This window comes from Callithrix jacchus, chromosome 15 (assembly GCF_049354715.1).
Source record: "Callithrix jacchus isolate 240 chromosome 15, calJac240_pri, whole genome shotgun sequence".
Taxonomy (NCBI): Eukaryota; Metazoa; Chordata; class Mammalia; order Primates; family Cebidae; genus Callithrix; species Callithrix jacchus.
Genome location: NC_133516.1, coordinates 80,358,560 through 80,379,419, shown reverse-complemented (window position 1 = coordinate 80,379,419; position 20,860 = coordinate 80,358,560). Strand labels below are relative to the sequence as shown.

The window sequence follows — 20,860 nt, the reverse complement described above, 5'->3', positions numbered from 1 at the left end:
ATTTGGGATATGATGCTTAATAAGGCCAGTGATTCAAACTTTAGAGAAGTAACATCAAGTTTTTGAAAGATATAAGGAGATTCTTTCATGAGTCTCTACTTATGATGGGCTGAAAAACATATTCTTGGGACCTTTGAAATAATATATTAAAGAGGAGATCATCTGTTTTTTAGTCACACACTTGATAGAAACTCTCAAATCAATTTCAACAAGGTTAGGTAAAGAAATACTCAGCAACTCATAGAGTTCCTATAAAGTGCCACTACTTCTTTCACTTATTGTATCATCATTCAAAAATAGACGGGGGTGGTTTCACATGACCAGTGGATACCTGCTGGACTATTATGTGGAGTGACCCTGTGAAAACTACTATGTCCAGCTGAACCTTAGAGAAACGCTTCTGAGTGTTTTGTGGCAAACATTATTCTCATGCTTATGACCAAACTCATGTATTTCTTAACACGATGATATACCAATAATATCAGGAAAACAGTAAACAGAATTTAATGAACAGGATTTCAACATAGATGGATATTGGCTAGAAAGTAATTATTCCATTCAATAAGGGATACCTGTGCACTGTTAACACATATCAATTTATATTTGAGCACTTTGAGAGTAGTCCTGCTTTTTAAGATGTTATAACATCAAAATTCTACCAACATTAGAATCTTTTTCTGTAAAATGGAAAAATTTTGTTCTTGCCACACATCATCTTGGTCTTACTTTGTTTTATTTCTTTCCTTTTAAGTGTTAGACAAACATTCGATTTTTTTTCTCTAAAATCAGAACATTGTGTTTTATTTTCATTTGCCACATATCATCCTGGGCTTACAGTATTTTTCTTCTTTCCTTTTAAGTGTTGGACACCATCATGACCACAAAACTGGACTTCAATAAAATGCCACTTTCTGTGTTCCCATACTATGCCTCATTGGGCACAGCCTTGTATGGAAAGGAAAAGCCTCTGATCAAGCTTCCAGCACCATTTGAAGAGTCAATTGATCTTCCCTTATGGAAGTTCTTACAGAAAAAGAATCACCTGATTGAGGAGATAAACGATGAAATGAGGTGTTGTCACTGTGAGCTCACGTGGTCCCAACTCAGTGGTAAAGTTACCATCAGACCGGCAGCCACCTTAGTCAATGAAGGAAGACCAAGAATCAAGACCTGGCAGGCAGATACTTCCACAGCACTCTCTAGCATCCGATCTAAATATAAAGTCACCCCAATCAAAGTGGATCCAACAGTGTGGGACACCATAAAACATGATGTAGAAGATGACAGGATTTTGATTGAGTTTGATGCTCCTAAGGAGATGGTAATCTTAGCAGGGAAATCAGAGGATGTCCAAAGCATTGAGGTACAAGTCAAGGAGTTAATAGAAAGCACTACTCAAAAAATTAAAAAGGAAGAGGAAAGTGTGAAGGAAAAAATGATCATTTCTCCAGGCAAGTATTTTCTTTTGTGTCACAGTGGTCTACTAGACCATTTACGTACAGAGTGCCTAGAGACAGAGATTCGTTATGATGGAGTCACTCAACACTTGTGCTTGAAAGGACCTAGTGCAAATGTGTATAAAATAAAGTGTGAAATCCAGGAAAAGGTGTACACCATGGCTCAGAAAAATATTGTGGTTTCTCCTGAGATTTTTCAGTTTTTGCAACAGGTAAACTGTAAAGAATTCTCCAAGTGTCTTTTTATAGCACAGAAAATTCTTGCACTTTATGAGCTAGAGGGTATGACTGTTCTCTTAACCAGCTGTTCTTCTGAAGCCCTGTTAGAAGCTGAAAAGCACATGCTCAGTGCCTTAAATTATAAACGCATTGAAGTTGAGAACAAAGAAGTTCTTCATGTCAAGAAATGGAAAATGATCACTCAAAATTTGCATAAGAAACAACATTTCTCCCCAAACAGTGTAATCATCAGTGAGTTAGCTTCAGAAAACACAGCTGAAGTCATCATTACAGGTCAAGTAAAAGAAGTAAACGAAACCTATCAATTACTTTTTAACTTCATTGAACAAAACATGAAAATAGAGAGACTGATCGAAGTAAAGCCTTCCTTAGTTATTGACTATTTAAGAGCAGAAAAGAAGCTATTCTGGCCAAAGATAAAGAGGGCAAATGTGCAGGTAGGTTTCAATCCTGACAACAAACAAAAAGGCATTTTGCTAACTGGTTCAAAGACTGAAGTACTGAAGGCAATGGACATTGTCAAGCAAGTCTGGGATTCAGTCTGTGTTAAAAGTGTCTGTATTGACAAGCCAGGAGCCAAGCAGTTCTTCCAGGATAAAGCACGGTTTTATCAAAGTGAGGTCAAACGGTTGTTTGGTTGTTTCATTGAACTACAAGAGAATGAAGAAAAGGAGGGAGGCAGCCCTGCTGGGCAGAAGTTCTTCTCTCGGACGGACTTGGCTTCTGGTGTCGTGCTGATTGTGCAGCAGGGTGACTTGGCACAGCTTCCTGTCGATGTGGTGGTGAATGCAGCCAATGAGGACCTTAAGCATTATGGCGGCCTGGCTGCTGCACTCTCAAAAGCAGCTGGCCCTGAGCTCCAGGCTGACTGTGACCAGATAGTGAAGAGAGAGGGCAAACTCCTACCGGGCAATGCCATCATCTCCAAGGCAGGAAAGCTGCCGTACCACCATGTGATCCACGCAGTGGGGCCCTGCTGGAACAGAGATGAGATTGGGAAGTGTATATACCTATTAACGAAAGCTGTGCAACGAAGTCTTGGTCTAGCTGAAAAATACAAGTACCAATCCATAGCCATCCCAGCTATTAGTTCTGGTGTCTTTGGCTTTCCCTTAAAACTATGTGTGGAGACCATTGTTTCTGCCATCAAAAAATTCCTATACAAGAAGGATAAATGCTGGTTGAAAGAAATCTACCTTGTGGATATATCTGAGAAGACTGCTGAGGCCTTTGCAGAAGCTGTGAAAACTGTATTTAAAAACACCGTGCCGGACACAGCTGCCCTGCCCAGTTTGCCAGCGGCAGTGGGACCTGGGAAAACATCATGGAAACACACAAGTCTGGTGTCCCCAGAAGGCCTGCAGATGCTATTGGTGAAAGGAGGTGTGCAGAATGCTAAGGTGAGTGTCGTTTTTACAGAACACCGCCCATGTCTCTCTGGTGGTAGGCCGAAGGAAGATAAGGACCAAGGGGAGAATCAAGGGAGAGAATCCCAGGCCCTCCACCCCTACCTTGAAACAGTTTTCTTTAGGTAATTGAGCTCCTTACCAAAACATTTGCTAATAGAGATTGGTTAATTACTTGTGAGAACTGAAAGTGTATAGAGGTCAGATTGCTAGATTTCCAATAGATATAAAAATCCATAATACCACACATTTAGACAGTTCTCTGTACTTTACACCTGCTGTGTTTTGGTAGATCTAAGGCTAATTTCCTAATTTTCTGTTGCCCAGGCTGGAGTGCAGTGGCGCCATCTCGGCTCACTACAACCTCTGCTTTCCAGGTTCAAGTGATTCTCCCACCTCAGCCTCTCCAGTAGCTGGGACTACAGGTGTGTGCCACCATGCCTGGCTAATTTTTGTACTTTTTTGGTAGAGACAGTGTTTCACCATGTTGGCCAAACATCCCAAAGTGTTGGGATGACAGGCGTGAGCCACCACGCTGGCCTTTTAAATGGAGTTTAACAACACAGGCTCTAACTAATCAGAGCTGCAGCCATCTGCCCAGGCTCTGAAGCCTCCTACTGTGCCAGGCATTACTTCTTTAATTGGAGGATTTGGGGGAGTCCTGGCAGGGGAATGGGGGTGGAGATGGTGTGAGCACTGGGGGCAGATGCAGGGCAGCACTTACTTATCCACCAATAGAAACGTTTCCCCATGCTGTCTTAACTACCATGGCTATAGTTGTGTCTTCCTGTGGATATTAGCCTCAACCTTCCTCTGCTGGCCCAGAGGGGATGTGCTCAGGGGCTACCAGAGGGAGGCTGGGACCCAGAGCTGGGTGAATGCCCTTCCTGCCCCCCATTAATGCTGCTGGGCTCTTTTTTGCCCCACTTTGTAAAAGGAAGATCAATTAACACCATATATGTAAAAGAAAACAAACATCACAATACAACGAAAGTTTCATCAAGCCCGAATGTTTTATTCAAAGTTCAAGACCTAAGTTGTACATTATTAGCACTGGGTATTACTTATCTTCATTATCTTTAAACAAAATACAGTTGGATATATGCTTTACATGATATTAAGTGAAATGAACTAGATTTAATAAACCTGCCAAATGTTCTGCTTTGAATTATTTTACTAAATGAAGTATGTCTAAGCATCCATCCAGTGTCCAGTATAATGTGATAAAAGGTGACACAATTGAAACTGTATTAACCTGAGTATGTTTGCTGTTTTAGCATATTTCTACATCACAACTATCTTGAGAAAAGCTGAAAATTGATTAACAGTCACAATCACCTTCCTTTTTGTTTACACAGCTTTATTGAGATATAATTCACATGCCATACCCATTTACAATGTGCGATTCAGCGGTTCTTGGTATATTCACAGAGGTCTGCAATCATTACCACAATCTAATTTTAGAACATTCTCGTCATTCCAGAAAGAAACTCTGTGCCCATTAGCAGGTCACTCCCCATTCTATCTACCCACCCACCTCCCCAGCCCTAGGCAACCACTAATCCACTTTCTATTTATACAATTTCACTTATTCTGGAAATTTTATGTCAGTGGAATCACACCATTTGAGGTTGTCTGACTGACATCTTTTACTTAGCAGAATGTTTTCAAGGTTCATCCATGTTGTACTTCCTTTTCGGGGCAGAATAAGACTCCATTCTGTGGATAGACCACATTTTATTTATCCGTTCTTCAGTTGATGAACATTTAGATTGTTTCCACTCTCTGACTTGCATGAGTAATGCTGCTATGAACATTTGCATACAGGTTTTTGTATGAACATATGTTTTCAGTTATCTTGGTATATACGTAGGATGGGATGGCTGGGTCATGTGGTAACTCTGTGTTTGACCATTTGAGGAACTGCTAGATCATTTTGCAAAGCAGCTGCACCATTTTACATTCCTGTCAGCAACATTGACGGTTCCAATTTCTCCATTTCCTTCCTGACACTTGCTATTATCTTCTTTTTGATTATAGCCATCCAGGTGAGTGTGAAGTCACATCTCACTGCGGTTTTGATTTGAATTTCCGTAATGACTAATGATGTTGACCATTTTTTCACTTGCTTTTTGACAATGTGTATATCTTCTTTAGAGAAATGTCCATGTAGTTCCTTTGTCCACTTTTAATTAGTTAGTTAATTATTTTTAGAGGCAGGGTCTTGCTCAGTCACCCAGGCTGGAGTGCAGTGGCATGATCATGTCTTGCTGTAACCTTGAACTTCTGGCTTCAAGTGTTCCTCCCTCCTTGGCCTCCCAAAGTGCTGGGATTACAGGTGTGAGCCAAAATACCTGGCTTATATTTTCTACTTTTCATTTGGGTTACTTGTCTTTTTATTATTTTTCCTGTAGTTTGGATGTAAGTTCCTTATCAGATATGTTATTTGCAAATACTTTCTTCTATTCCGTGTGCCATCTTTCTTTTTTGTTTGAATTGTTACTTTGTTTAAAATATTTTCTGTTTTAGTTTAAAGTGCTGAATTGGAAGATTTGAAACAGATTTTTACTTCTAGTATGCTTAAGTAATAATTACAAGAACCATAGCTAACATTGGTTGTTACCATGTGCCAAGCTTTGTGCTGTTTTTTGTTTTTTTCTGAGATGGAATCTTGCTGTGTTGCCCAGGCTGGAGTGCAGTGTGCAATCTTGACTCACAACAACCTCTGGTTCCCGGATTCAAGCAATTCTCCTGCCTCAGCCTCCCAAGTAGCTGGGACTATAGGTGCCTACCACCACACCTGGCTAATTTTTCTATTTTTAGTAAATATGGGGTTTCTCCTTGTTGGCCAGGCTGATCTCAAACTCCTGACGTCAGGTGATCCACCTGCGTTGGCCTCCCAAAGTGCTGGGATTAGAGGCGTGAGCCATCTAATGGCCCATGCATTTTCTCCTTCACTGTCCTGCAGTAGATTCTAAGATTTTTATTCTCACTTCACAGATGAGGGAGTGAGACTTAAAGAGGTTAAGTAGTTTGCCCATGTCCCCCAACTAGCAAATGTTAGAGCCAAGATTGGAATTTGTTCAGGCTCTTAACCATTGCACTATTTCAAAATGTTAAAAATAATTTTATCGCGCCATTGCACTCCAGCCTGGGTAACGAGTGAAACTCGGTCTCAAATAATAATAAAAATAATAATAATTATTATTTTGTGTCTCATTTACAAAAATCAAATAAAAACTCTTTCGACCAAACATCAGTAATGGGAATGCGTTTCATTCCTTGTCCCTTTTGACACCAAATATTAATGACATTAACAAAGATGTCTTGGCACTAGAGGTAGGCCACCGGAGTGTACCCCCAGGGTAATATTTCTAGCCTGGAGTATGCCATTTTGCTGCAGAAGCTCTCTATCAAATCAAATTAATCTGTTCACAGTTCATAGCCCACCATGCTTATTTATGTTCATGCTGGTCCCTGTCTTGCTCTGCCTGCTGAAACTTCTCATTTCTCAAACCCCACATTGCCCATGGTGTCTTCACTAGTTACTGAAACAGCTTTCTCTGGACTCCTCCAGTGATCCTCTATCATTCATAGATTGCTTTTTGACTGCTCTCTTTTGTTCCTCAGTGTTACTTAAATAAGTATTTTGTAACACTTTGTCTTGGGATGATATTTCAATCATTGAAACCTTAATCATCTTAGTTGTCTTCCATTGTGCCAACCCCAGTGACTCAAATATAGTAATCACTGAGAATGTCTTTTGTTAAAATTTGAAACAATTTTTTGTTTTTGTCTTTAAGAGTGATGTTGTTGTCAACTCTGTTCCCTCGGATCTCACGCTTAATATGGGGCCTCTTTCTAAGGCCCTCTTGGAAAAAGCTGGACCAGAGCTCCAGAAGGAATTGCACACAGCCGGACAAGGGGTGGCTGTCAACGTGGGCACAGTGCTTCAAACCACTGGCTGGAATCTGGACTGTTGCTATGTGCTTCATGTGGTAGCTCCGGACTGGGGAAATGGTAGCACGTCTTCACTCAAGGTTGGGCCTGGTTCTGAATTCTCCAGGAAGTCGGGCAGCCTTTTGGGCTCTCTTTTTAGTAGCATATTGATTGGACATAGATTGGGCCTTGTCTGTTTCTCTTCCATAATAATCACGCTTTTGGCACATTCCTTCATGTGGCCATTTCTTTCAGCTGTAGCTGACTTCTCTTGAGGATTAGTTAATAATATAAATGAATTATTGTGCTCAATAATTATGAGAGCTCAGGGAAGGGTTACTGATGATAATATTATGACTTGCTTAGTGAAGAAAGCCAGAGGAGGGTATGAAGAATGGAAGAGAATGAAGGAAAAGAACAGTGGTTGCTTTGCTTCTTTCCTTCATTGCTGAATTTGTTTAAGTCTCTTACATTCTCTTTTCCTTTTCCTTGCCTCCTTCTGTATTTTTCTTTCCTCTTCTGATTGTCCTTAATCACTGTTGAAAGGAGTATTAGAGGTCACAGTCGAAGTTGCTTAATTCTTATCCTTTTTGTTCTAACTTCCATTTCTAGACAAGATGTATAAGGATGTGCTTTGTGCATTTCAGATCATGCAAGACATAATCAGAGAATGTTTGGAGATCACTGAGAGCTTGTCCTTAAAATCAATTGCATTTCCAGCAATAGGAACAGGAAACTTGGGATTTCCTAAACCCGTATTTGCTGAATTAATCATTTCGGAGGTGTTCAAATTTAGCAGCAAGAATCAGCTGAAAACTTTACAAGAGGTTCACTTTCTGCTGCACCCAAGTGATCAAGAAAATATTCAGGTACAGTGTCACTCACTTCTGATTATTTTGGCAACTGAGACCTAATGTTTCTCCAAATGTCTTTTTGGTCTAATAGGATGCTTTTTTCATTTATTTCCCCATACAGGAAAGTAAGGAAGTAGTGTATAGTAGTTGTAGCATGACACATTTTGAGATAAATTACAGATGTAGAAAAAATTTAACTTCCTATTCCAGAAAATTTTGAACATATCCAAAAGTAGACAGAATGGCATAATGAAGTCCCTTGTACCTACTGAACTTTTAACAGTTATCAGCCTATGGCCAATGTTTTGCCTCTATCTCCATTTATTTCCCTTCCTTCTATATTATTTTGAAGCAAATCCCAGACATATCATTTTATCCATAAACAATTCAACATTTATTTTAAACAATAACAATTCTTTTTTAAGAAGTAACATAAACACAAGACTGTATCAAAACTAAAATAAATGGACAATGATTCCTTTAACCAATTATCAAATAAATTCTCAAATCTTCAACTATCTCATAAATGGTTTGCTTTTACATATTTGTGTTCGAATCAGGTTTCAAATAAGGGCCACATATTACAATGGAGTTGACTATAGGATTCCCCTCCATATGGACATAGAAATTTTAATACATAGTATAAATTAAGTAGGAAGATGTCAGGATAGGATACAAGCGAATGGTGTGGTTAGAATGGATTAGCACATTCCCATGTGAGTAGGAGAGTTGGAATCAGAAACACCAGAACCATCATCAGTCATGAGTCCATCATTCAGCTCACATTTACTGAGTATCAGCTGTGGGAGAGCCACTGGGCTCAGCATTCTGGCAGCACAACAGGCATTTAAGCCATTGTCTCTGCACTCCAAGTCTTTACTTAATCAAATAAAGTAGATGACATTCAATGTTTGAAAAGCTTCATGATATTGCAAAAATTGATCAAACAGATTAAAATCAGTGACCCAAGAGTTGTCTGTCGATCATACGACCATCTGAATTTCTAGGTAATACTTAATTTTTCTGTGGTGCTAGATACTACCTATAAGTTCTCTGGAAGCAAGTAAATCTAACCTAAATTCTGATCAGGCAGCCAAACCACCTAAGTAAAATATGTGGTCCATTTACTTGTCCTGTATAATTAGTTACTCTTCTGCTTTTAAAATAATCTCCTTATGACTTGCATTCTGTGAGGTGATATGGATCATGGAACAGGACAAGAAGCATATACTTTCCCTCCTGTAAATCACAATTACTTTGGAGCTAAGATTTAGATACACAAAGTGAACTAAATGAGAGACATGAATGGCTGTTTTTGAATTAATGGCTGATTGAATCCAGCATGAGTCCTATGACATAGACCTGAACCTTCAAATATCACTCTTTTTCATGCAACCTCAGCATTCATCTTCTTTCCTAAAGACTCAGGGTATTTTGCAAGTACTTTGTAAAAAGAATTAGTCTCTACAGATACCTTTAGTGCCATTTGAAATTCTCTGTTTGTGGCTGTTACACGTTTTTCTGTTTAGACTTTTAAAGACAGTTAAACTTTGGTTACATTTTCACCAAAAAAAATCAGCAAAGCTTATTGAGATGTTTGTAGGTGGAGACTGACACAGCAGTTGCAAAGCAGCAGCCCCGTGATTTGAATGTGGCCTCTAGACATGCTTTATTTAGAGTATTTAAAAAATTTTTTTTCAATCAGTTGCTAACATTTAAAAATCAAAAGTTTTACAGAAAACTCTAGATATCCACCACTACCTAAAACTTCAACTCTTCTGGCACATTAAACATGGCTTCCTGCTTGGAACAGGAAAAGTTTTCTGTGGCTGAGTGGTAGGTGTCCCTAGTTCTGCATAGTCAGATGACTCCACCTTTACATATAGGCCGTGCCTACCTTGGCCCAGGAGGCCTGTGAGTCTGAGATCTTTGCTCTACTGTCTCTCTGGGTCCTTCTTCCATAATTGCATTTGCCTTTAGCCAAGACGTTACTTTTTTTTCCCCAACAAAAATATCTGTTACTTGTTAACAAGGAGGAAGAAAATGATGATTTTGGAGGGTCAACAACAGGCCAAAAAAAAAAAAAAAAAAAGAAAGAAAGAAATTCACAGGTCTATTAACGCTAGAATACATACAGCAGCTACTTGCTCCAAAAATCTTGACTCTCTAGCTCCTCTTCTTTTGGTACAAATAGGAAATTAAAAATGGAAGTGTTTGGGACCTTGTGTAAAAACCAATAGTTTTTACAATTGGCAAGTTATTTGCTTTTACTGACTATTGTGGTAATTCATGTTCATTGTAGGAACTTTGAACAATGCAAAATGCATAAATTCTTTAGTTGGATTTTATTCCAGCCTACTTTTTTACATATGTACTTTTAAAAGTGGGATTGGCCTGGAGTTGTGGCTCATGCTTATAATCCCAACACTTTGGGAGGCCAAAGTGGGCAGATCACCTGAGGTCAGTAGTTGGAGACCAGCCTGGCTAACATGGTGAAACCCCATCTCTACTAAAAATACAAAAATTACCTGGGCATGGTGGCACGCACCTGTAGTCCCAGTTACTTGGGAGGCTGAGGCAGGAGAATCACTTGAACTCAGGTGGTGGAGGTTGCAGTGAGTCAAGGTCGCTCCAGCCTGGGCAACAGAACAAGACTCCTCAAACAAATAAATAAACAAACAAACAAAAATAAATAAAAGTGGGATTGTGATTATATATTATTTTATTTAAGATCCTTCTCTTTTATTTCCTATTTCATTAAATATTCTTTGAGGCTGGGGATGGTGGCTCACACCTTTAATCCCAGTACTTTGGGAGGCTGAGGCAGGAGGATCACTTGAGGCCAGAAGTTCAAGACCAGCTTGAGTAACATAGGGAGATCCTGTTTCTACAAAAAACAAAAAGCAAAACACTTAGCTGCGTATGGTGGCATATGCCTGTAGTGTCAGCTACTTGGGAGGCTGAGGTGGGAGAATCACTTGAGCCCAGGTGGTTGAGGCTGCAGTGAACTGTGAGCACACCAACCTGGGAAACACAGCAAGACCTTTATTTAAAAATAAAAAATTATTTGAAAATATGATTATAAATGGCTACTAAATACTTCAACATATGGATACACCAACACTTATTTAACTTTTTCCCTGTTGAATTTTTAACTTTTTCTCTATTCTGAATAGCACTGTAATGAATATCCTTGTATTTATGTCTTTGTCCACATCTTTGATACTTTTATAAGACACATTTATAGAAACAGAATCATATGGATTATTTTCATAACTTTCAAAATCTGTAATGAAATTAAATAATACTGTTTGAGAATGGTTATCTCCCAAATATGAGTATATGCATGCAAGACCAAATGCCCTGATGATTCCAATTTATTCATCTACTGAGGAATGTAATCATCAAAAACTATGTTTATATTTCAGGCATTTTCAGATGAATTTGCCAGAAGGGCTAATGGAAATCCCGTCAGTGACAAAATTCCGAAGGCTGAAGATACACAAGGTTAAGTAAAGCTTCTAAATTGAGAAGTGATTTCCAGTTGCTAAGTAACTTTTCATTGACAGGTAAAAGATAGCAGTGATGATTTTTATGAAAAAAAAATTGGTGAGTGACAAATGATACTAAGTTATCTTTCATATACCTGAGCACATAAAACACTGGTCATGTTTATATAATCTGAAACAAAAGGGAAGGCAGGCCAAGTTATATAATCTGTACAATGGGTTTTACATAATGACAAGACTACTATTTCCTGAGGAGGATGTGACATGTATTTTCCAAAATAGATAAATTAGAGAGACAATACTAACTAAATGCTTCACCTCTGTCAAATTTGTTGTTGCTTGTATTTGAGTTTATCCTGTTTGAGGTTCACTGAGGCTTCTTGAATATAAAAATGTATGTCTTTCACCAAATTTGGAAAATTTTGTCATCTCTTTAAATGCCTTTTTGTGCACTGATCTATTTCATCTCTCTCTCTGTTTGCCAATACTGTGGTGCTAAGCCTTTTGGTGAGTTCCAAGGTCTCTGCAGAGCTGTTCTCCCCCTGACGCCCCCTCATCTTTTTTCTCTCTTGTTCTTCAGATTGGATAATTTATCTTGACCTACCTTCAAGTTCACTGAGTCTTTTCTCTTTCCACTATGCTATTGAACCCATCCAGTGAATGTTTTTAGATACGTATGTTTAAGTTGATTGTTTAAGTCTGATTGCTCTGGCAAGGGTTTCTAAAATGCCTATTTGGTTCTTTTAAAAATTTTTTCGTTCTTTAAAGTTTGAACTTTATTTTCCTTTGCAATTTTTTCTTTATTATTATTTCAATAGTTTTGGTGGTACAAGTAGTTTTTGGTTACATGGATACATTCTTTAGTAGTGATTTCTGAGATTTTAGTGCATCTGTCACCTGAGCAGCTTATACTGTACCCAATATGTAGTCTTTTATCCCTTACCCCCTCAACCTCCCCTTGAGTCCCCAAAGTCCATTATATCATTCTTATGCCTTTGCATCCTTGTAGCTTAGCTTTCAATTATAAATGAGAACATAGGATATTTGGTTTTGCATTCCTGAGCTACTTCACTTAGAATAATAGCTTCCAGCTCCATCCCAGTTGCTTCAAAAGACATTATTTTATTACTTTTTATGACTGAAGGGTATTCCATGGTGTATACATATATATATATATGGCACATTTTCTTTATCCACTCGTTGGTTGGCGAGCACTTAGATTGGTTCCATATCTTTGAACTGCAAATTGTGCTGCTATGAACATTTGCATATGTGTGTGTATCTTTTCATATAATGACTTATTTTTCTTTGGATAGATACCCAGTAGTGGGATTGCTGGATTGAATGATAACTCTACTTTTAGTTCTTTCAGGAATCTCCATACTGTTTTCTATAGTGGTTGTAATAATTTGCATTCCCACCAGCAATGTAAAAGTGTTCCCTTTTTACCACATCCATGCCAATATGTATTGTTTTTTGACTTTTAAGTTATGGCCATGCTTGCAGGAGTAAGGTGGCATCTCGCTGTGGTTTTAATTTGCATTTTTCTGATGATTAGTGATGTTGAGCATTTTTTTCTTATATTTGTTGGCTGTTTGTATACCTTCTTTTGAGAAATGTCTACTCATATCCTTTGCTGACTTTTTGATTTTTTTCTTCTGATTTGTTTGAGTTCCTTGTAGATTCTAGATACTAGTCCTTTGTCAGATGCATAGTCTGTGAATATTTTCTCCCACTCTGTAGATTGTCTGTTTACTCTGTTGATTATTTTGCAGTGCAGAACCCTTTTGGTTTAATTAGGTCCTATTTTTAATTTTTGGTTTAGTTGCATTTGCTTTTGGGGTCTTAGTCATGAATTCTTTGCCTAAGTCAAAATGTCCAGAAGAGTTTTTTTGATGTTATCCTTTAGAATTTTTATAGTTTTAGGTCTTAGATGTAAGTCTTTGATCCATTTTGAGTTGATTTTCATAGAAGGTGAGATATAGGGATCCAGTTTCATCTTCTACATGTGGCTTGCCAGTTTTCCCAGCTACCCTATTTATTGAATAGGGTATCTTTTCCCCAATTTATGTTTTTATATGCTTTCTTGAAGATGATTTTTAAGTATTTGGGTTTATTTCTGGGCCTTTTATTCCATTGGCCTATATACCTATTTTTATAACAGTACCATGCTGTTTTGGTAACTATTGCCTTATAATATAGTTTGAAGCTGGGTTATGTGATGCCTCCAGATTTGTTCTTTTTGCTTAGTCTTGCTTTGGCTGTATGGGCTTGTTTTTGGTTCCATATGAATTTTAGGATTTTTTTTTTCTAGTACTGTGAAGAATGATGCTGGTATTTGGATGAGAATTGCATTGAATCTGTAGATTGCTTTGGGCAGAATGGTCATTTTCATAATATTGATTATTCCCATCCATGAACATGGAATGTGTTTCCATTCGTTTGTGTCATTTCTTTAACCAGTGTTCTGTAGTATTCCTTGTAGAGATCTTTCACCTTCTTGGTTAAAATATTCCCAGGTATTTCATTTATTCATTTGTTTGCAGCTATTGTATAAGGGATTGTGTTTTGATTGATTCTCAGCTTAGTCATTGTTGATTTATAGCAGAGCTACTAATTTGTGTATGTTGATTCTGTAACTTGAGATTTTACTGAATTTGTTTATCATATCTAGGAACTTTTTGGATGAGTATTTAGGGTTTTCTAGTATATGATCCTGTTATCTGCAAACAGCAACCGTTTGACTTCCTCTTTTTCCATTTGGATGCCTTTTATTTCTTCGTCTTGTCTGATTGCTCTGGCAAGGACTTCCAGTACTATGTTGAATAGAAGTGGTGAAAGTGGGCATCCTTGTCTTGTTCTAGTTCCCAGGGTTAATGCTTTCAACTTTTCCCCATTCAACATGATGTTGGCTGTGGGTTTGTCATATGTGGCTTTTACTACTTCAAGGTATGTTCCTTCTATGCCTATTTTGTTAAGGGTTTTTATAATAAAGGGATGCTGGATTTTATCAAATGCCATTTCTGCATTATTGAGATGGTTATATGGTTTTTGTTTTTAATTCTGTTTATGTGATGTATCACATTTATTGACTTGCATATGTGAAACCATCCCTGCATCCCTGGGATGAAATCCACTTGTTCATAATGTATTTTGTTTTTGATGTGCTGTTGGATTCTGTTAGCTCATGTTTTGTTAAAGATTTTTTCATCTGTGTCCATCAGGGATACTGGTCTGTAGTTTTCTTTTTTTGTTGTAGCCTTTCCTCGGTTTGTTATTAGTGTAATGCTGGCTTTATAGACTGATTTAGGGAGGATTCCTTCTTTCTCTGTGTTTTGGGGTAGTTTCAATAAGATTGGTATACTTCTTTGAATGTCTGGTAGAATTCATCTGTGAATCCATCTGATCTGGGACTTTTTTGTTGTTGGCTGTTTTTTTACATTATTAATTCAACCTTGCTGCTTGTTATTGGTCTGTTCAGGGTTTCTGCTTCTTTCTGATTTGATCTAGGAGGGTTGTATGTTTCCAAGAATTTATCCATTTCCTCTAGATTTTCTAGTTTGTGCACATAAAGGTGTTCATAGCAGCCTTGAATGATCTTTTGTATTTCTGTGGTGTAGGTTGTAATGTCTCCGGTTCCATTTCTAACTGAGCTTATTTGGATCTTCTCTCTTCTTTTCTTCGTTAATCTCGCTAATAGTCTATCAATTTTCTTTATCTTTTCCAAGAACCAGCTTTTTGTTTTATTTTCATCTTTTTTATTTGCTTGTTTTAATTTCATTTAGTTCTGCTCTGATCTTTGTTATTTCTTCCAGTAAGTTTGGTTTTACTTTGTTCTTGTTTCTCCAATTCCTGTGGTATTTTTTAAAATAGTTTCGGTTTATCTGCAGACATCCTATTTTTCCATTCATTCCACATAATTTCCATCCATTCAAATGTGTTTACTTTGGCCTCATGGCTCATAGTTATAGTAGATGCTTTAAAGTCTTCTATAATTCCACCATCTGGGTCACTTTGGGATTGACATCTTTTTTGTTTTTTTTTTTTTAATGGAGTCTTGCTCTGTTGCCCATGCTGCAGTGCAGCGGTGTGATCTTGGCTTGCTGCAACCTCCTCCTTTTGGGTTCAAGTGACTCCCTTGACTCAGTCTCCTAAGTAGCTGGGATTACAGGCATGTGCCACTTTGCCTGGCTAATTTTTGTATTGTTTTTTAGTAGAGGTGGGGTTTTACTATGTTGGCCAGGCTGGTCTTGAACCCCTGACCTCAAGTGAGCCGCCCACTTTGGCCTCCTAAAGTGCTGAGATTACAGGCGTGAGCCATCATGCCTGGTTGGGATTGACATCTTTTTTTGTTGTTTGTTTTTGAGACAGGATCTCACTCTGTCACCCGAGCTGGAATGCAGTGGTACAGTCTCAGCTCACTGCAGCCTCAATCTCTGGGGCCTCAGGTGATCCTCCTACCTCAGCCTCCCAAGTAGCTGGGACTACAGTTGTGTGCCACCATGCCCAGCTAATATTTGTATTATTTGTAGAGATGGGGTTTCACCACATTTTCAGGCTGATCTCGAACTCCTGGACTCAAGTGATCCGCCCACCTCGACCTCCCAAATCGCCGGGATTACAGGCGTGAGCCATCATGCCTGGCTGGATTGACATCTATTGATTTTATTTATCCTTAAGGGTTGGTCACATTTTCCTGGTTCTTTATATGACAAGCAATTTTGGACTATAGACTAGACATTTTAAATATTATGTTATGAGACTAGGGCCACCCTTGGGTCAAAGCTGGGAGAGAAAAGAGGAAAAATTTTAAAACAGAACAAAATGGAAAACCACCTCCCTGTGCAGATTTCTTCTGCAGGTGTAGGCTCCTTTCTTCAATCTATCTGCTGTTATTTTAACTTTTCAAGCTCTTGGTTTGTGGCTTTTTATATTTGTCCTGTTTTTAGTTGTAATCAGTGAGAGATAGGCTATAGTGGGCTCACTTCACCTTGGCCAGCACCAGAGTTCATGTTTGGTATGAATTCTATTTTCTAATTATTTTTACTTAAACAGATCATCACTGGGGCTGAGGGGCAGGGCCAGGTTAAAAACCAGAGGTCACAGAGAGAGAGAGAGAGAGAGAGGGAAGACATACAAGAGGGCCACATGTGAGCAGGAGACCTAAGTCATTCTTGCTATGGCTGACTGGGTTATTGACTTCACTTCATTTCTTTTCAGGTTTTTATGGGACTATTTCTATCCCTTATTTAGGTGTGCATGAAATGAAGATTGGCCCTATCATCTTCCAGGTGGCTTCTGGAGATATCACCAAAGAAGAGGCAGATGTGATTGTAAATTCAACATCAAACTCATTTAATCTCAAAGCAGGTATTTATACGATTTTGATGAGTGCAACAGTTAACAGTAGATGCTATGAAGGGGGGTTTCTATAGCCAAACTGGTTTTTATAACTTTGGCTTGTTAATATTAATAACTTTTAAATGATATTAACAGGGTTTCCCATAATTAATAATGTTTATTTTATGAAGTTTTCTACTTTGTCATCAGCAATACTGAATTAGAGGATTCCTTTGATGATGGAGAATGCATTTAGATAATATTTCTGATTCAAATATACCATAGTAGCTTTTTACTCATGCTTGTTATCATCTTGATTTTCTCATGTAGGGGTCTCCAAAGCAATTTTGGAATGTGCTGGACAAAATGTAGAAATGGAATGTTCTCAGAAAGGTAAAGTGCATTCATTTTTTTTGGTCCTAAGTTGTAATTATATGGGAGGTTGTGGAGAGGCTGAGAAAAGTCTTGGGATTGGGGAGACAACACTGTAATTTTAAAGTTATACATTTTACTAAAGAATTCCAATCACAGAGACTTAGAAGTGAAAAGTAATCTCACAGTTAAAAAGTGAAGTAAAGTCATAACATTCCATCAAAGATAGTATTTCAGGAGTTTTTTTTTTTTATTCACAAAATGCTTACTTGCCAAGTTACACATTTTGCTTTCTAAACAAATGATGGGTTCAACATATACTAATTGTGCATATTTTTGTCTGTGTTTCCCAGCTCAGCAGCGCAAACATGATTATATAATCACCGGAGGTGGATTGTTGAGGTGCAAGAATATCATTCATGTAATTGGTGGAAATGATGTCAAGAGATCGGTTTCCAATGTTTTGCAGGAGTGTGAAAAACGAAATTACTCATCCATTTGCCTCCCAGCCATTGGGACAGGTTCGTAGCCTCTGACTGTCAAGGCTAAATCCCAAGGTGTCTACTTTCCCTTGAATTTGGAGCTAAGTGTGAATATGGTCAATGCTGAGTCTGAGCCAGGGCAGCAGCCATTAAGCTAGGAGTAGACAGCTTCCTCCCTGTAAGGCAACTCCCAAGGGAATGACAAAGCCTGGGGATAGTTTGAGTAAAAGAGGAACAACATGCAGGAAACTGAAGAGAGTGTTAGAATGCTGGACATAAAGAAGGAAAGGGAAAGTAAGGCTGAGAAGAGAAGGGAGAGAATGGAAAGGCCATTCCTCATTCTCTTTGCTCAGTTACTTCCCCTTTATCCATTCCCTACATAATCTCTATTGTGCAGTCCTTAGCTTCCTCCTCTGTCCCCTCTCCATGGAGAATATTAGTGCATCAACTTCCACCTCACTCTACCTGACTCCCAGAGGAACATTTTCAGTCCTCAGCTCAACAGTCAGCTGTGTCACTTAGCTTCAGGGCATTTCTGTGTAGAAGCTTCTCAGTCACCAGAACCTAGTGGGTCAGAAACTCAGCTATCCACTTTCCTCTTTCCAGTCTACTTGCTTTGATTTTCTTCTTTTTCTCAGACTATATAATGATAGCATGATTTTTCATATATAAGGATAGTGCTCTGAGTTTATCATTAGTTAGGTGGTGTTCTTTGAGCTGTTTAGGAATTCCTGCTTGGTCTCCTTAAGAGAGCTGGTCAGGGGAGGCATGCATTCTTAAGCTTGAAGTGAATGGAGCTGCCTGGTTCCAGTGCGAGAATACTCAGCCTTGGATCTGTCATTCCTTTGCTTGGGAATCTCAGTTTGAATCTCTTAGGCTAGCATTCTAGGCTTTCCCAAAGTTTAGCCTCAGTAAACTTAACCATCCTTGTCAATTTCTGAACCTTCTTCTAATCCTCTGACCCATATCTGTAATTCTGTACCATTCTTTATAATGTTCTGAGATGGAATTCTCTATTTTACAACTTTTCTATTTCTTAAAGTATAATTTTTGATCCCTTTATTTTTTTATTCCCCTTAGAGTATCATCTATTGCAGATTAGCCAACTTTTTTCCTATCTCTCTATCAGTTATCTATCTATCTATCTCTCTATCTATCTATCTATCTATCTGCTTATCTTTTATGGATACCCACCAATGACTTTCCAGTCTCTGTCTCCATGTGCTTTTTCTCCAAGCTCTAGTCTTGGGTTTCCACATTCAATTGATTGGACCAAGAAAGAAGGCAGCCTAGGGGATGCTACAGACCTTCCCAAGGGATTCCCTGGTGGAGTCAAAAGAAGAAACAAAGAATGTAGTTTTAGTTTTGTATAAATATGTACACATTCGAGCATTTCTGGGTTACTGCAGTCCTGTTATTTCTTCCGCTGACCTGGTTGCATTGCTGGTCTGCACAAATAAATCATGATTAGTGGGTGTCTTTTATGGACTTCTATATAGTCCTTGTATGTCCTCTTTACCTATCTTTATCACCACCTGAGCTGGTCCTGAGACTGATAGATCTGGAAGCTTTCTCCTTTAGTCATGTATATAAGTTGAATTAAGACTGTAATCAAGACAGCCTCTGGAAGATAAATGAGCCTTCTCCCTGTTCCTTCCCTGTTCCTTAGAGACACCTGCATAAGGGGAGAGAGTAGATGGTCAGCAATACCTGTGAGCACCTTAAGCTCAGCACAGACTCCAAACTCTCATTCCTTGTCATCTCCCCAAACCTGCCCTTACTCTTATATCCCCAATCATGTGAAAAGCATCACTTTGCATTTAGAGCCCTCGACTCCACCTTCTTCATCACTGCTATCTTCATTAGCTTAGGAATTATTTGGTTGAATATTTACTGAGTGCCTGCATCTGTAAGGCACCATGTTTAGGCACTGGAGATAGAAAGATAACTAAGAAAAGGATCCAGTTCACAAGAAGCACTGAGCCCAGTGTGAGAGACAGGCATGCAAAGAAACAACTGCAAGGCAACATGAACCATGACATAGTGAAGGTATATGAATGCAAAAGAGGGAGAGGGAAAGGTCAAGACCCAGATAAGGTTGCTGAAGCCATAATTGATGCCATTGAAGACTTTGTCCAGAAAGGATCAGCCCAGTCTGCGAAAAAAGTTAAAGTTGTTATCTTTCTGCCTCAAGTACTGGATGTCTGGAAGTTCTATAACATGAACCACGATATAGTGAAGGTATATATATATGGCAAAAGAGGTATAGGGAAAGGTCAAGGACAAACCCAGCTGGCGCCTGGGTCCTCCTGATTTTTCCTCCCAAATAGTTCCTCAGTCCCTATACCCTACTCTTCATTCTGGCCTCCTCTTTTTGTTCAGCTCTTGTCTTTTGATTAAACTTTTATTATAGCCTCCTAACTAGACTTGGGCTCTGCACTCCATGCCTCCTGCACACCTCTCCGGATTTATCTTCTCAAAACTAGGTCTATTCCACATCCATGCCACGCTGAACATATGCCCATTACATCTGGCATAACCTTTCCCTCAATTTTCCATATTTCACCTATTGATCACTAGTTCATCCACACACATCACATCATCTGTGTTCTAATAAGTACCTAATGAGTACCGAGCCAGTGATAGGACACAATATATGTTTATTGAGAGTGAATGAATGTAACTGAATGTGTCCATATAAACTCTTCCAAATACCATGGGAAAATTACAGCTTTGCAAAAGCTGTACATTTCCCTTTTTCTCTGATCATCTGATTAAAAAAAACCAAACAAGCCTCCTTGGTTAACTTTATGTGGGGTTTGTCAATTCCCACAATTGTCTGCATAACCAAGTCAAAGAAGCCTGTTCTTTCTCTGCAATAGTGGTGTGCACCATCAACAGTTAGCCAGGTGGGCTCTTAGTCTGTCACACCACCTTGGCCAAGGAACTTTTACATTGCCTATCATGTGACTTTGCCAGCTGTTATTCATCTGGGACTGTTCCCATGGCTGGAAAGGGACTTTTCATGATCTTACCTAGGCTGTCACTTTAATGGCTTGAGAAGGAGGGTATGGAATATGCTGAAAACAGGAAATGCTCTGCTCTAAGTGGCTACCTTGAACTCTGCTGGTCAGCTAAAATCTCACTGAGTATGGAGGAAAAGGCTTCTTGGAGGCTTATAGATAACTTATGTCTGAAAAATTATAGATGATATCAAATAGCCTATAGCACTGGTTGTCTTACTAAATTTGCTTATTTCAA

At 38.7% G+C, this 20,860-nt stretch overlaps 1 protein-coding gene across 18 annotated transcripts in view; it reads left to right on the top strand.

The window, feature by feature from the left end:
- The window catches only part of PARP14 (poly(ADP-ribose) polymerase family member 14), a 121,916-nt gene that overhangs the window by 15,801 nt on the left and 85,255 nt on the right, over positions 1-20,860 (top strand). For 12 of the 18 annotated variants that reach the window (XR_013527594.1, XR_008476885.2, XM_078351977.1 and 9 more), the window contains 7 exons: positions 861-3,097; positions 6,907-7,143; positions 7,690-7,911; positions 11,325-11,403; positions 16,626-16,775; positions 17,076-17,138; positions 17,471-17,638. Coding sequence is in view for 15 of the 18 variants with exons in the window: in XM_078351977.1 (XP_078208103.1) it covers positions 861-3,097; positions 6,907-7,143; positions 7,690-7,911; positions 11,325-11,403; positions 16,626-16,775; positions 17,076-17,138; positions 17,471-17,638 (3,156 nt within the window). In the remaining 3 variants the exon portion in view is untranslated. The remainder of the gene's footprint in view (positions 1-860; positions 3,098-6,906; positions 7,144-7,689; positions 7,912-11,324; positions 11,404-16,625; positions 16,776-17,075; positions 17,139-17,470; positions 17,639-20,860) is intronic. The other 6 variants (XR_013527595.1, XM_078351978.1, XM_078351979.1 and 3 more) reach the window with 1 other exon arrangement.